We start from the raw sequence: 17318 nt of genomic DNA, 5'->3' as shown, positions 1-17318 counted from the left end.
AACTCGAATCGCAATGATTGTTCTAACAAAATTCCTCCCGGCCCTTCCAGGACAATTCCTACTCCACTCCCTCCAAGGTTCGAAGCTCCATCCACCGATAAGATCCACTCTGTTTCTTCAATACTGCCCTCCTCAGCCGGTGAGGTCAGTTCCATCACGAAGTCTGCTAACATTTGAGCTTTGATTGCTCCTCTCGGTTCGTATTTAATAGAATATTCTGATAGCTCCACAGACCACTTCATCATCCTTCCTGTCAGGTCGGGCTTCTGTAGTACTTGCCTAATTGGATGATCTGTTCGAACTACCACCTCATAACTTTGGAAGTAATGTCTCAGCTTCCGCGCCGTAACGAGTATCGCAAGGGCTAATTTCTCGATCTTCTGATAACGAACCTCTGCTCCCTGTAACACTCTGCTAACAAAATAAACGGGTAATTGGGAGTTACCTCTCTCCTGTACTAAAACCGTGCTGATGGCACTATCGGATGCCGACAAATACATCAACAATGGGAGATCGGCTTGGGGTCTGGAGAGTATTGGCGGTGAGGTAAGAGCTTGCTTGAGTTCGCCGAATGCCGTCTCACATTCATCTGTCCACGTAAATCTGTCATTCTTCCTCAGGCATTGGAATAAGGGGAGCGACTTGTCCGCTGCCTTCGAAAGGAACCGAGAAAGGGAGGCCATCCTCCCTGTCAACTGCTGGACCTCTTTTATCGTCGCGGGACTTCTCATACTGATTATGGCGGAGCATTTATCCGGATTTGCTTCGATGCCACGATGAGTCAGCAGGAAACCGAGGAATTTTCCTGCTTGGACGCCAAAGGAGCATTTCGCGGGGTTCAATTTAAGTTGGTAGCGCTCCAAAGTGTCGAAGGTCTACTGCAGGTTGGCGGAATGCCGAGAGAAACTGTCTGACTTTACCACCATGTCATCCACGTATGCCTCGACGTTCCTCCCGAGCTGCTCTGCCAGGACCTTGTCCATGAGCCGCTGGTACGTCGCTCCTGCATTCTTCAAACCGAAAGGCATGACCCTGTAACAGCAAGTAGCCTGATCAGCTATGAAGGCCGTTTTGTCCTCATCAGCAGGATGCATTCTGATTTGATTGTAGCCCGAGTATGCATCCATGAAGCTTAACAACTCATATCCGGAGGCATTGTCGACCAGGCAATCTATGTTGGGCAGTGGGTATGAGTCTTTCGGGCAAGCTTTGTTTAGGTCGGTAAAGTCCGTGCACATCCTCCAGCTTCCATTGCTCTTTCGTACCATTACCACATTCGCCAGCCACGTCGAGTATTGGATTTCCCGAATGTGGCCGGCTGCCATCAACTTCTTCGTCTCCTCAACTATACCTTCCTTTTGTCCTTTCCAAACTTTCGCCTTTTTTGGATCACTGGCTTCGCCTTGGGATCAACCATGAGATGATGACATAAGAAATCGGGATCAATGCCCGACATATCCCTGGCGCTCCACGCGAAAGCCGATATGTTACTCTTCAACACAGCTACCAAACTTTCCTCGTCCTCCTTGCTTAAAGATACAGCAATCTTGACCGTTTTCCCCTCAGCCAAGGTAACCTCCTTCACGTCCTCCGCCGGGGTTGGACGGGTATCGAAATGACTCACTCTCGGATCCAACTCGATTGACTGGACCCCTCGATCAACCTGTGTCACATATAACTGTCTTCTCGCCCTTAGGCTGTCCTCGTAGAACTTCCTTGCGACTTCTTGATCGACACAGAGGACCCCGACCTTTCCGCTGGGTAAGGGGTATTTCAGCTTCAGGTGGGGTGTGGAGACGACCGCTCCCAGCTTATTCAATGTCGGCCGTCCGACTAGTATGCTGTAGGATGACTGAGCATTGACCACCAAGTAACGGACAGTGATAGTCTTCATGTGGTCACCCTGGCCGAAAGTCGTCTCCAAGTCGGCATATCCTCTAGCTGTTACTTGATCACCTGCAAAACCAACTAATGTACCTATATACGGCATAAGACGATCAGTCAGAATTTTCATACCAACAAAAGCTTCCCAAAATAGTATGTCTGCCGAGCTGCCTTGATCTACCAGTACGCGTTTCACGTTGTAACCCATGACTATCGCCGACACGACGATAGGGTCATCCTCATGGGGTGACACACCCTCAAAGTCGGCGTCCGAGAACGTGATGGCTGGCCGAGAGGGTCTCTCCCAACCGGATACCGACAACACTGACCGGGAGTATCTCTTCCTTGCTGCTGAAGTCGGACCTCCACCAACAAATCCCCCGGCTATGGTGTTGAAGTCTCCATGTACGGCTTGTTGATGAGTCTCTGCACTTTTTTCAGGAGGATCTCTCGGGGGGGATCTTCCTTCACGCCTTCCTGCTCTGGTGTTTTCTCCTTCATGCCTACGTCGCCTGTCGGACGGGCCCTCCTCCTGTTTACCTGCAATGAAATTTTTTAAACGTCCTTCCTTGATGAGGCGCTCAATCTGTCGGCCGAGAACGAAGCAATTCTCGGTGGTGTGCCCATGGGTCCGGTGGAATTCGCACCAATCGGTTTTATACGGCCCCAACTGTCTGTCGGTCGCCGCAGGGAACTCGAACAGTGATGCACTATTGACGTCATGCAGTAGGTGTCGCCTGGGAACATTGAGCGGAGTGAACTTCTCCTCTTCCCTGTTTTGTCTCCACTCGGCTCTTGGCCGACCGACATGATTGGCCTGCCGGTAGTTATCCTCATTTGTGTTGTAGCGATCGCGTCGCTTATTCCAATCCGACCGCGGTCGGAGATGCTTGTTAGTTTCCTTGTTACTGCCTCCTGCCTCTCGGCTTTCCACTGCTCTCTTACTGATCTGCCCCTCCTCCGTCTTAATGTGGCTTAGTGCGAAGGCTCTTACTTCCGACATCGTCTGGCAATTTGCTCTTTCCAGCGCGACGTCGAATGCACCAGACCTCAGACCCTTTTGGAATGCGATGACAACCATCCTCTCGTCCAAAGATGCTATCTTCAAGGCGACTTCATTGAAACGCTGCAGGAAGTCCTTCAACGACTCCTCCCGTTGTTGCTTGAGGTCGAACAAGTCCGACGTAATCGGTGGCTTCTTCTTGTTCGCGGCGAACTGTGCCATGAAGAGCCGACTGAAAGCGTCGAAGTCGGTGATTGATCGGTCGGGGAGGCCGCTGAACCAATCAAGTGTCGCCTTCTTAAGTGTTCCCATAAACAGTTTGCAACGGACTTCCATGCTCCCTCAGCAAATCAGCATCTGAGCTCGGAAGTCTGTTAGATGTTGACTAGGATCCTGCGATCCATCGAAAGGCTCGACCTGTGGTATACGATGATCCCTAGGGATGGCCTCGACTTCTATAGCTTCCGAGAAAGGCCGAAAATCCCTGGGGACTTCCAACATGACATCCTCCTCTGCTAGCCTGGTGCTGGCTTCTATTCTGGACTGTAACTCATCCGCTCTCCTCCTGATCTCTTCGTTTTCTCGTTGAATGACCTCCTCTCTCTCCCTGGATCGCGCATTCTCCTCCCTTAAGCCATTAATCATGGCCATCATCTCCTCCATGGTTGGTGGTTGCGAGTTGTTGTTGTTGTTGCCACCTCTTGCGATGGTAAAGTGTAGGTTTTTTGTGTTTCTTGGGGCGTAGGCAGAGTTTCACTGTAGCCCCACGGTGGGCGTAAAAATGATTTGATAATTCATTTTTACCTTAGAAAATTTTTTGGCATGTTCCCTAGTCGGTATTTGGACGACTAGATGATTTGATAATTCATTATAAACTTAGACAAAATGTTCCAGCCACGGGGTGCGCTAGGGTTTCGTCCTAAGGCGAACCTCAAAGCCAGAGCATTCAAAAGTGTAATCTGCCTCTCCATCTCTAGGGTTTTAGGTTTTATTGTACTTCGTTCATGGGCCGCTTGGGCCCCGAGAATCAAGGGATCTCCTTAACTGCCTTTACCTTGATGGAGTGGGATGAGTGAGGTCAGGTCTAGTCGGGTTATGACCGACTAGACCCCCTTACCGAGAGGTTAGGTCGGTAATATGCCGAGTGCCTTTCTCGATGAGTGGAATTGTACTGGGCCTGAACGTAGTCGGGTTTAGACCGACTACATCCTGATTGAGCTTTAGTCGGGTTAACGCCGAGTGTCCTCCCTCCCAGGCGAGAGATTCGGATTAAAGCGGAGTGGTAGGTTATGATCGTCCTATTTCCGATACGAAGGTCATGTCGGACTACTACCTGGACAGTACACTTGCCTTCCAGCCCTGAGCCCGTAAGGCGAGAGGGCTTAGGGCCTGGCTGCCTAGTCAGTTATTTACCGAGACAGTACACTTGCCTTCCAGCCTCGAGCCTGTAAGGCAAAGAAGCTAAGGAGCTCCCTTCTTTGAGTCGTCCCGGTCATAGGCCGAGAGAGGTCATCGGGATTATTCCGAGACGGAACAGCTACAATATTCAAAATAGTTCCTACCAAGTATAATTACACTAGTAAATAAGTAGAAACTACCTTCGTATGTTATTTCAATAATTATTGATCGATCAAAAGCTATGTAATGACTCTATTTTTTCAGCTGCTAGTTTGATTAAGTTTACCAATCCCTCCCGAAGATAGAGCCCAACGCTCAAACTCCTGCAGTACTAGGGGCTAGCGCCAAATTCTTGAAAAGTTACCCACTCGACTGGAAAATCATTATAATTCTTGAAGTTGACATAACATTACTAATTAAGCAACTCTATTTTATATTTTAATTCACGGTTAGAGATGCTCTTGATATTACAATCTAGAGTTTGGTACTGGAACAACGAAGACACAAAATTTAGCTCAAGCAATAACAAGAGAAGAAGATAAATACAACTGAAGTAAACTGACGAGATGATAACAAGCATATCTTCTTCCATATTATTCTTGTACAACCTGTTGTGAAAAATGGCTACAATATATTTGCAAAATAGCACGAATTCTAATATATGCTCTTTGGGAGAAAGATTAATTCAGTCAAATGCTATTAGTCTTTCCATGAGGTTTATATGCACTATGTACAGTCATACTGAATTTAAACAGAACGAATTGTAGACCCCGTTCGCATTACAGATCGCGGTAGCTACTGAACAATAACGTACAACAATACAATGACAGTTGGCTCAAGCAGAATTGGGGCCAACAAATTAAGTTTAATAAATAAACTTTAAAAAAGTTTGTAAACTTGTAACTAAACAGATTTTATACTGAGTTTATGAAATTACTTTTACACCAATCACTACTAAAAAAATACTATTTTACGTCACTATATTTACATCGGTTCCCTACAAACCGATGTAAAATAAATATGCGGTGGCAATTTTGTAAATAACTTGAATATATAAGAATATTTACATCGGTTATTATAGAAACCGATGTAAATATAAACAATTCTACATCAGTTATATGAGTGACTGATGTAGAAATGTAATTAGTGAGCTATTTTACATCTTCATTCGTGTTGACCGATGTAAAAGGTGTTTACAAATTCTTCCCCGCCCCCGTGCACGACCATTGATGAGTATCTCACCCTCTGAAACACTCTCAAATGCATTGTGGAACGCTCCCTCTCGCACACTCTTGAACGCTCCCTCTCACACAGTCTGGAACGCTCATTCTCGCACACCCTGAGACCCAAACCCTCTCAACACTCTCAAACCTAAAACCCTCGTTGATCTTCAACAACCCTCGAAGGAAACATTGAAGCCCTATTCGACGAAGGGCAACGTAGTGAAGCCATTTTTGGTGCGTATCTTCATTTTGTGTTTTGCTTGTTTTTGCCTCTCTCATCTTGTACAAATGCGCGGGTGCTAATGTTTTAGGGTGTGGAGGCACTCCTGGATGAGGTTTCCGGAAACACAGTCATCCTATTGTGCGAGTCCGTTGTGAAGGTATTTGTTTCATTTTAGGGTTTCCTCTGATTCCTCTGTTTCGTCATTCTGTATGAGCCTGATTTTGCAAAGTTGATATAGCCCTCTGTTTTGATTTTGCGATGCTTCATTCTGTGTCCAGTATGTCGTTTAAAGTGTCTAATTTATTTATTTTATATTCTTTGTTTGCGGTGATTCAAAATGTCTAACAATGTGATTGTTGTATTATCCAAATAAATTGATTTTTTAAATAACGTAGTTTGTGCTTGGATTTGGGTTTGCAAACTTTATTCTAAATGAGCCTGATTTTGCAAAGTTGACTTTGGTTAAAGAATGGGTTTTGAGTGAATGGATTTATATGTGTTTGAGTTGACACATGCAAAATTGATTTTTTTAGAAAATATGATTGTTCTGTTCCAACTTTTATATATAAATACTTTTTGATATTTGGTGTGTTAGGAATTTTAGGGCTAGCCTGCTAGGTGAATTACGATTTGATTATTTGGATTATCTTTGTTAAAATTGATGGAATCATACTTGGGAATGCAAGAGGTGACACACTCAAAGATCCAAGAGGAGTTGGCTAGACATGAAGGTTTGGGCCAGTCAGGGCCCAATGGGCCTGATGGGCCTGGGAAGGCCCAAGTTGAACTTTTCATGGGCCATATTTTGTTATAGTTATTTTCATATGTTTTGTATACATCATGTTAGTATAGGTATCATATATTTTGGTCTTGTATTTTGGACCACATAGAGTAGCATTTTAGGTTTTAGGCTTGTTGGGCCTAGTTTTGGGCTTCATGGGCCTTTGGGCTTTTGGTACCCAATATTGGGCTCATTCTTCTTCTTGTAATTTTTCCATTTCATTGTATTTTCTTGACCATTGTATTTAGGTCATTAGATTAGGTTTTAAGGAGGAATTATTAAAATTGAGGATTAGGCAACATTAGGTTAAATTTGACTTGCATTTAAGTTGAATTTGGAGTCACATTGTTTGCGCCACCTTGGCTGAACAAGTGTGACACAAATTCAACCCTAAATGCTAATCAAATTCAACCTAAATGGACACTAAACACCCATGTGACCGGACCTTGCATGTGAGTTAAGTTTTTGAATTCAAATTCAAATTTGAATTCAAAAACTTGGCGCCACATTAGGCTAGCACATTGGCGCCAAGTGTGAGCCATTTCCGGATGCTATATATGCTACCTCCTTAACCATTTGTACTACTTTGATTCATATTGAAATTTGAGAGCCATTGGCCGAGTTTCTACCTCAAAGTCTTCTAGCTTCTCACCTCAAAACCCTAGGAGAGTTCCATTCTTTCCTTCTCTTTGAAGTGAGTAGTCCATTGTTTCTTGAGCTTGGATACTTCCCTCCATAGCTTAGGAACCTCAAGTCCGAGAATCATTCTTCCTCAAGTGTTCATCATAGTGGAATCAAATCTCTTTGAAGAAGATCCTAGCATTGGCGAATTCAAGGAGGAGAACAACGTCCACTTCTCCTAGTCTTCTCCATCATTTTTGGTATCAAGAGCAAGGTTCTTCAAGGAGATAAGTTTTTCCTAAATTTTTGTGTGTCCGTGTTTGTGTCTATGTGTTCTTCTTGTTCTATTTGAGTTTCTATTTCGGATCTATGTTATTTTGATTCTTTGTGTTCTATAGATCCATTAGTTGATTGTTTTTGAATTTCTTCCACAATCAACATGTTTATGAACTATTTGCTTGTACTAATTTTGATTTTATTTTGAGTCTCTCATTCCTTGTATGTGTCCGTGATTGGACCTTATGCATGTGCATTAGATTTTGTTTTTGAATCTTTGTTTTGTCTTAGAAGTTTATGTGTAGTCCTTACATGTTGCAAATTCCTTGAATAGCATGTTTAACCTAGTTTTATTTTGAATTTTTGTGTCTACATGTTGCTCTCGGTTTGCTCTAATTTGTGCCTACCTATATGTGCTTTTTCTTTTACCTTATTGTGTTCATAATTTGCTATTAGTCCTAGCAAGTTTCTTTAGAGTTAGGTTTCCATTGTGTTCTTAAGTTTTCAAATCACTTTCTATTGAAAATCTTATAAAAAAAATTTTGACTCAAAATTTCAAGTGTAATTCTACTTCTAGTGCACTCTTTCTTGTGGATTCAATTTAAAAAAAAATTTAGAGGCTGAAAACAGAGATAAAACAGAGCCTAAAACAAAAGAAGAGTTCCAAATTTCAAAAGAAAAAGAGAACAAAAAGGAATCCAAACCAAAAGCTAAAGACTAGTGCACTAGTTTCTCATTTTCACTTGAATTTTGACCTAATTTTTGGCTGACTTGTAGTCTCGGTTTCTATAGCTTGGAATCATAAAAAAAATTGAAACAAAAGGCATTTACCTTCTCTGGAATCTTAAATTGAATATAGAAAAAGAAAGAATAAAAAAAATATAGAGAAAACAATTTAAAAGGAAAAAGCCGAGAGGTGTACAAGCTGAAAAACCTACTTGATTCCTTTTTATTGTTTTGACTACAACTTGTTCCATACTTGTTCAATTGCTTTCAAATTTTTTTTGTTTTGTTCATCTATTCTAGTACCTATCTAGGAACTTTCCTATCTGAGTGCTAGCTTTATTTTGGAGTCTTAATTTTCAGTTTTAATTGTTGAACCTCTTTGAGTCTTGTCTTACACATATTACTCTTATTTTTGGTATAAGCTTTTCAAATTGTGCTTCTATTGCTTGTCTAGTTTTCTTTCAATAATTTTCCTGTGCTGGAAGTGGCCTTAAATCCTTGCTCAAGGATCAAGCATTGCTCAACAAAGAGTAGGAAAATTTTGGACACAACAATCACCAAATTCGACCTAATTTTGTGACCAAAATCCTCCTAAATTTCCTTCACTTGAGTGACCAAATTCCTTCACCTTGTGAGGCAGTCACATTAACCTCTTTGTTGTGTTTCTTTTGCAGGTCCAGGAGCATCATATTGAAGGATTAGTGGCGGATTAAACACTTGAATAAGTGTTGGAAAACTTGAACATCAATCCATCACTAATTGGTTGCCAAAGCCACCACTTTATTGCTTTCCTAGGCTAGTTTACATTTTTACCAAATCTTTTGTATTTTAAACCAATTTGTAAAGCTTGGAGGGAGTATTAAGAAGCTGGTCAGGTATATCTAAATCCTTGTTAGCATCCTCATGTGTAGTGCTAGTGGAAGTGACTTGGAAATTTCATATGTTTCAAGCTTCCACTTAGGATATCCGACTAGTTGCTTACATTGTTTCCTTTAAGTTTCTTGTCCTTAATTGTTTAATTTTGCTGCCTTGAAACGTCTAGAATTGTGTAGTTTTATTTGTTCACGCTTAGTTTAAGTGTCAAAACAAACCAATTGTGAAAAAGCATTCAAAATTTTTGTGAAAAGTTTTGGGGAATTGGAAGTACCACAAAGGAGTTTAGTGATTTCCACTTGAAAATGTTTGGTTATTAAGTGGCTATTTGTAGCTCACCTCCCTTGATAGTGCAATTTGTACACTTAGACTTCCAAGTGCTATTTTCATTCCTAGAAAATCCCAAAAAACATTTTATACCTTTTTGCATAGCATACAAATTCTTATTGTTTAATCATGAGTCATCATTCTCCAAGTAGTAGTGAATTTGATACTCCTAAAAGTTTTAGAAAAATTGTCAAGGAGGTTGAAGCACTAAAACTTTGGAAGCATGAAGAAGTATTTCAAAAACAAAAAGAAAAGATTGAAAGAGAAGTACAACTTCTTGCTTTAGAAGAAGAGATTCAAAAGATTAAACAACAAGAAACAAAACTTTTAAAAAAATTACATAAAAACAAAAGTCAAAAAAGTTCCTCAAAAGGTTTCACAAAGAGTTCCAATGACTCTCCTAGCCAAAATGAGGATAGCCTAAACCTTGATGCATATTACCAACCACATCCTAGAAGAATCATAAACTACCTCTATTTCAATATTATTCTTATTATTATTATTATAGAAACTAGAAAATTTTCTATTTAAGGTGAATAAATGAGATGATTACAAAGCAGAAAAAACTTATGCTGATATTAATATTCACAATGTCAAGTGGCACTATAGTATTGGGTGGGTATCCTTGAGTGAATACTTATTTACCCTTTTAAGTACAATTTGTCCAGTATTTCTCTGGTGTCAGATTATCATGATTCATGATGGATTCCTTTGGTCTGGAGTGGGAGAGAGGAATAGGAACCTTCTTGTTAGCTAAGGAGTTTATTGTATGGGGTTCCAATTCTACCATACTAGTTATCCAAACTTGTAAAAGGGGTTGTTCTACAGTTTGATCATTGAACTATATAAATACACGCCACACACTTCAGTATGTAGGGAGAGGGAATGGGAGAAGTGGAGGGATCAATATACAATTTATGTGCTTACGCTAATTTTGTTTATCTCTCAGCTTCATCTAATGGTCCAAACCAATTTGTAAAATCTTATGATGGGATTTTTTCTAATTTTCTTCCATTCACTCCTTTATTGATATCCATTTTTTCTTTCTCTCCTACTGCATTGCCCGACCTTATCCTACCACATCATCTATCGAAACCCCATTTCTCCCTAACATCAGAAACACACAGACCACCCTGACAAAAAAACGACCACCAAATTGGGTAGTTTTGAAGGAGCTTCCACCAGAACTGTTGTAGAACACCTGTTAGGAGTTAGGTAGTTAGTTATGACATTTGTAGCCAGTTAGTTAGTTAGAGAGGGGTTGTGAGGTAAATGAATAGGAGGAATTAAAGAAAGAGGTATTCAGTTTGTGTCATTTGTAGATTGAGCTTGTGCTCTTTGTGAAAAGAGAAATCCTTTGCGAAGGGGAAACCCTCGCCGGAGAGATCTATCCCCCTTGTTTTGTTGGTTCATTCAATTGAATAAAAAATTTCTTTTCTTTTCTGTTCTGGGTTTGTAACAACACCGGTGTTGATTTCATTGCCACCACTGTTGGAGAAAGCATATACTCTCCATTTTTGTAGACTATTGGATCTGCAAATAAAAAGTGAACCAGAAGAAAGTAAGGATTTTTAATTAAGCATATTTATATGGATGTTATTTGAGCGAATTTCAATGTTAAAATTGTTTACATCATTATACATTCCAATGACCACTAGAGAGTGGTATTCCAACTTTGACAGTGTGAGGAAACATGGATGTGTTCTGACTTCTGAGAAATTATTGGCCTTATGGTGAATACTTTATGCCTAGCTTTAGAAAATACCAGATAATGCAATCTAACTGGTTCAATTTCTTGCATCAGTTTATTTTTATTGTGAAAAGTATGGAGAGCAGTAGCATGTGATATGAATATGATTTTTCCAAAATTTTACCTAAAAGTAAAACTTTCGATGATGAGATAGGAAGGAGAGAAAGAGTAGGTGTTACTATAGGAGAATAAAAAAGCAGCCAATAAAAGGTAAAATAAATTAAAGGAGGTCATGTGAGAATATTTTACATATTAATTAAGATCAATGGATGAAGAAAGTTTTACTCTCCACCTATGCGTTCAATTAGAAAAAAAAAACTAATTTCATCATCATTCTCCTAGTTTGTGTGGTATCAAGTGCAGCTGTGGTTAGTGGTTGTTTATTATCTTAAGAACTCTCTCCATCCAAAGTAGGAAGTTTTTAAGCTTTGGCTGTTGTTATTGTTGGTTGTGGTTCATGTTTTGATTGTTGCATGAAGTTCCTAATAGCAAGTTTTGGCTGTTGTAGTATAAGAAAGTTTTGGTAAAATGTTGTTATAAAGAGTTTTTTTTTTATATTGTTAATTGATACTTACATTTTTTTCATTAACATGTTAGTTTAGTCAAGTGGATGACTATAATAAACATGGCATATATTGTTGTGTTAAAGGATATTGTGGTACTTAATTTTCTCTCTATTAAATAAAGTGTGATATTTTTTCACTTAGAAGTTCGCCAAAAGATAATTGTAGTATGTATAATTCACTATGTGTATGACAATGATATATTTTATTATAATTTCATTTTGTTAATGCATAGTGAATGTATCGTATATAACATTGTTAAATAATTTTAATGCATATAGTGAAGGATCGTTCCTTGATCGCTTTGTTATGGTTTATACATTGTCAGCCTCCAGCAAAGAGTTGGACCACCCATTACATTAGTTAGATGAAATTATTTTCACAATTAATAGAAATGACATTACATTGTCTGAACCTAGGAGAAAAAGAATGACATTGTTTTCACAATTAATAGATAAATCGGTCACCCAACCACATCAACATATAGAAACAGAAAAGAAAAAGTCAATTAACTAAACTCAGATAAACAGTGGAAGTGGATCATCTTATGGTCGGTCACGCACACCAACTTATGGGCTACTAAATTAGACAATTACACGATTTAAATGTATACAAGAAGACCCGTTACTTAGTTTTCTATCTTGCACACACACGTTTGAGATTACTAATAATTTTTTTCTTTATTTTTATCCTTTTGCACCAATGTCTGAATATTTAAATTTGAGGATCTGACAGATCAACTGTGGCTTTTCTTTTTGGCAATTGCAGAAACATTTCAGCTGGATATCAGCATCACAAAGAAGCTTCTTGAAGGAGAGCGTGGCAAAATAATCCGTGAGAGAGACATAACTGTATGTGGCTTTTCCTTTTATTTAGAGCTACTTATTGAAAGAAATATTATTTTATTGAATATCAGTAACATGCTCCTGATGATGAATATATGGTTTTGTTTAGATTGTGGGGGAATCCAGTCTGTTCACCCCTGAAGATTGTTATGAAACTTAAATTAGGAGTTTTATTTTTGTTTTAATAATATTAATGGTGTGAATTATGAGAGGCATTTAAAGATGTAAACGTTGTGTTTTTCTTTCAACTACAAATAAGTGTAATTTCATTTGCAACATGAATGAGTGTCGCCACCGGCCCGAAACGGGCTTTCGGCATTCGCGAAGGATGGTTGGACTCTTTTATTTGTTTAAAAATATGGATTGCTAGAATGACTTATTCTCAAACTGAGACCTTGTCAAACGAGCAATTTTATTAAAAGGCTCACCAATCCATGTTAATCCCAAGCGGGACCCTCCATGGATTAGCGGTTTTCATGAAAAGGAAGGGTTCATGGAGTCGCCACCAATGTTTTACTCAAAACATTGGAAAAAGAAGTTTAAGGCAATCGATTCAAGAATCGACTTCGGCCATGACAACCAGAGTCGGGTAAGGGAGTCGGTTACGCGTGGGGAAGGTGTTAGCACCCCACAGCGCCCCTTTCGGGTTCCCTATGACAGATTATTTCTAAAAATAATAGTGCAAAATTACTAAATTACCCCTATTTATTCTAAGCAATTATAAATTAACTATCTACATGATGACAGTTTAAATATGTACACACAGAAAGCTGTAAAAGAAGGGACTTTAAAGAGATAAACCTTTGAAGCGTGCTTTCTTATATATCTTGACAGAAATTGGGAAGCGTTTTGGCGTTCCCTCCCTCTACAAGACTTCTCGCTCCCTCCTATAAAATTTTAACTATGGAAATCCGGAGGATTTCCCTTCGACTAGTTTCGAGACTCAAGCAAATGGCTCGTGACTCAAGAACTTCGTCGGATCAACTCTCCGAGTGATTTCTAGGCAGAGCACTGCTCAAAAAAACCCAGAATACTCAAGAAGAGGGTTAAAACTCAGTGTGAAAGTGTCGAATGACGTCCAATTGACGTCATATTTATAGGGATGAGGCGCAATACGGCCTCTGGGGGTCAATACGGTCCGTATTGAAGTTTTGAACTACAATACGGCCGTATTGAATTCAATACGGCCGTATTGAAGTTCAAAAAACCTCAATACGGCCGTATTGAAGTTCAGTGCAGCCGTATTGAAGTTCAGTGCAGCCGTATTGAATTCAATGCAGCCGTATTGAAGTTCAGAAACTTCAATACGGCCGTATTGAGTTCAGTGCGGCCGTATTGTAGTTTAAAATGTTCAATACGGCCGTACTGAACTTTTGGGAGGCCGTATTGGGCTTCATTCCCTCCACTTTCTTATTTTTTGCTACTCTAAGACCTCTAAACCTACAGATTGTCGTCCCACGGTCTTCTAAGAGTCCCTTTGGCTGACTTTCCTTTGATCTTCGAGAGTCTTCGAGTCTTATTTCCGACCCGGACAATTTTAGGGGTGTACAGCTGCCCCCCCTTTACTTAGTCAAACGGCCTTTTGGTGTACCGTTTGATAAGTAAAGGAGTTGACCCAATTGTCCGGGGAATAAGCCATCCTTCTGACTTGTAGTGTCTTCAGGTGGGAAAATTGTTGAGTAGCCTCTCCAGGTTGAGTTTGCCCTCTCCAGGGTGAGTATTAGTCGTCGCCTCTCCAGGCTCATGTATACCTCCGTGTTCTTGACAACCTCGTGGTAGTTGCATACCTCCGTGTTCTTGACAACCTCGGGGTAGCCGAGTACCGCCTCTCCAGGCTATACCAACGTGTTCTTGACAACCTCGTGGTAGTTGCATACCTCCGTGTTCTTGACAACCTCGGAGTAGCGTGAGTTTTCCCTCTCCAGACTATACCAACGTGTTCTTGACAACCTCGTGGTAGTTGCATACCTCCGTGTTCTTGACAACCTCGGGGTAGCGTGAGTTTTCCCTCTCCAGGGTATACCAACGTGTTCTTGACAACCTCGTGGTAGTTGCATACATCCGTGTTCTTGACAACCTCGGGGTAGCGTGAGTTTTCCCTCTCCAGGGTATACCAACGTGTTCTTGACAACCTCGTGGTAGTTGCATACCTCCGTGTTCTTGACAACCTCGGGGTAGCGTGAGTTTTCCTTCTCCAGGGATTTGTGATGATTTTGTCTCCACAGTCCATGATGCTGCTTCGACGATTGTTTTTGATTTTTGTGCCACTGAGGGCTGGATAACGCAGGGATCCGTCTAGGGGATGTGCAGTTACTCATAGGTTCTTGTGTCCCAACTTTCCATTGCGTAGTTGGTACCCATTGAGGAATTTCTGTTTCCTTGGGGTGTAGACACGAAGATGCTCTTTCTAATGTGAGCGATGCCTTATGATTGGCTGACGTCCTTTTGACGGTGGTGGAGTATCCCGGTTATCCTTATTAGGGTGACTCTTTTTGATTTTCTGATTTTTGTTGCCTCTGTGTAGGCTGTTATCCGCTGGGGATTCTGGATGTTGATTTTTGATTGACCTCTTCTGTTAGGCAAATCATCTTGATGTTTAATGGTTTGGCTAGATGCCGAATTCCGCTTGGGGAATATTTATTTTTTATTTTTCTCCTTTTGTAAGGGTGCCTCTTGAGTAGGCGACTGGGGATTTGGGGATCTTATGTATCCCAGAGTATTATTTAGAAAGCCTCTTCAGGCTTAGCTTCACTCTTTGTTTTGAGTTGGAAAGCTATCTTCCACTAAAGAAGTTTAAGTCCTTTCGACTTGGATATTCTGTTTAGATGATCAAGCCTCCCTTGGGGAATTTTGCTGATCTTGGTTTGATAGCTTTCACTGGGGAATTTGATCCAAGGGTGAAAGCTGAGATATCTCTGGGGAGTATTATTTCGGCGAGCCTCTCCAGGCTTAGTTATTCTGTACAATTTGTTGAGTATTATTTCGGCGAGCCTCTCCAGGCTCAATTATTCTGAGGAAGTATTTTTTCAGCAAGCCTCTCCAGGCTCAGTTATTCTGTATGATGAGAGAGTATTGTTTCTGCAAGCCTCTCCAGGCTTAGTTATTCTGTACAATTTTGCTGGATTTTCTGTATTTTGCCTTTTTTTGTCGTTTTTGGCTTTTTCTGTATTTTTTGCCTTTCTTGTCATTTTTTTGGCTTTTTCTGTATTTTTGCCTTTTCTGTTGATTTGCGGCCCTTTCTGTTGACCGCTGCCATACACAAGCAATTTTTTTATTTTATGCAATTACCTTATAAGGTCTTTGAATATGCAACTAATATGTGTGTGATGCACGGAATGTAAGTTTTATTATTTTGTTAATATTTTCAAAAAAATGAATAGCTCTCCCTATCCTCCTTTTCTTGGAGGAACTTCTGTCATTGACGTGAGGGAATATTTTTGTGAGCCTTTTTACGCAGGAGATTACGGGTTTTATAGGAACCCCTCCCATTTTCTTTTATTGACCGATTATTAAGGAATTTCATACAATTTTTTAGAAATACCAATTTAGAGGCATAATCACATGGTCAAGAGAGAAAAGAAATGAATAGATATTTTATTAATATTCACAAGTGTTTTTACAGAAAGATATACAGAAGGAAATTTCTGAAGAATGGCTGGCCTGGGTAGGCTATTTACATTGGGCTTAACAATTATATCTGTAATTGTTGCTCCGTACATTCTCCTAGTTGTTTCGGGTGATATGCCTGAGTCAGGAGTGTAGACACTGCAAGACGCTTGCTTCTAGAAGATAATCACATGAATCGCCTTTCGGTTTTCGATTCAAGTGATCGTTGCTTGCTTTATTTTTATGTCTTATTCTTTTCCCCCTAACTTTTGCCTAGGACGTATCCTAGCGGGGGTGATTTTGCCTTTGTTTTGCCTAGTACCCTTGTACTGGCGGGCTTTTTATTTTGCCCTAACTTTTGCCTAGGACGCCCTTTTCGGGTTTTCATCCTAGCGGGCCTGTGCAAGCAACGTCTTCAAGCGTAGTACTTCTTTACCACGTCAGCGTTGACTGGGTATCGAAGTTCTTCTCCATCCATGTCCGTGAGGATCAGTGCTCCTCCTGAGAAGGCTCGCCTCACCACATATGGTCCTTCGTAATTTGGGGCCCACTTTCCGATTTTGTCCTTTTGAGCTGGTAGCAACTTCTTCATTACCAGTTCTCCCTCATGATAGACTCGAGGGTGGACTTTCTTGTCAAAAGCCTTTTTGATCTTTCTCTGATAAGCTTGACCATGGCATATGGCGTTCAGCCGTTTTTCTTCAATAAGGTTTAACTGGTCATACCGGCTTTGAACCCATTCTGCTTCGGAAAGTTTTGCTTCCATGATCACCCTCAGAGAGGGTATTTCGACTTCGACGGGTAGAACTGCCTCCATCCCATAGACAAGGGAGAATGGAGTAGCTCCGGTAGATGTGCGTATGGAAGTCCTATAACCATGGAGAGCGAAGGGTAACACCTCGTGCCAATCTTTAAATGAGACAACCATCTTTTGCACTATTTTCTTGATGTTTTTATTGGCTGCCTCGACTGCCCCATTCATCTTTGGCCGATATGGGGAAGAGTTGTGGTGTTGGATCTTGAATTCTTGGCACAGTTCTCCCACCATTTTGTTATTCAAATTGGATCCATTATCAGTGATGATCTTATCAGGAATACCGTATCTGCATATCATATTCTTTTTGATGAAGGATGTTACCACCTTTCGGGTCACATGAGCATACGATGCCGCTTCTACCCATTTGGTGAAATAGTCAATGGCCACAAGAATGAATCTGTG

The 17318-nt window shown here is 40.6% G+C and overlaps 1 protein-coding gene and 1 long non-coding RNA gene across 2 annotated transcripts; one reads left to right on the top strand and one right to left on the bottom strand.

Moving 5' to 3' along the window:
- Positions 1–1345: 1345 nt before the first annotated feature.
- On the bottom strand, positions 1346–3223 carry LOC109792741 (uncharacterized). Its single transcript, XM_020352174.2, has one exon. It carries the CDS (start codon positions 3221–3223, stop codon positions 1346–1348), a length of 1878 nt encoding a protein of 625 aa, XP_020207763.2.
- Positions 3224–9985: 6762 nt separating this feature from the next.
- On the top strand, positions 9986–12655 carry LOC145950137 (uncharacterized). Its single transcript, XR_014428230.1, has 3 exons — positions 9986–10896; positions 12417–12499; positions 12603–12655. It is a non-coding gene; the product is annotated as an uncharacterized LOC145950137 (long non-coding RNA).
- Positions 12656–17318: the final 4663 nt, after the last annotated feature.

The sequence above is a fragment of the Cajanus cajan genome, chromosome 7, assembly GCF_000230855.2.
Source record: "Cajanus cajan strain Asha chromosome 7, NIPB_CcT2T_4, whole genome shotgun sequence".
NCBI lineage: Eukaryota > Viridiplantae > Streptophyta > Magnoliopsida > Fabales > Fabaceae > Cajanus > Cajanus cajan.
This window is presented reverse-complemented; position numbering and strand designations above follow the sequence as displayed.

Coding starts and splice junctions, on each gene's coding strand:
- LOC109792741 (XM_020352174.2), bottom strand. CDS start 3,223: ATGGAAGTCCGTTGCAAACTGTTTATGGGAACACTTAAGAAGGCGACA.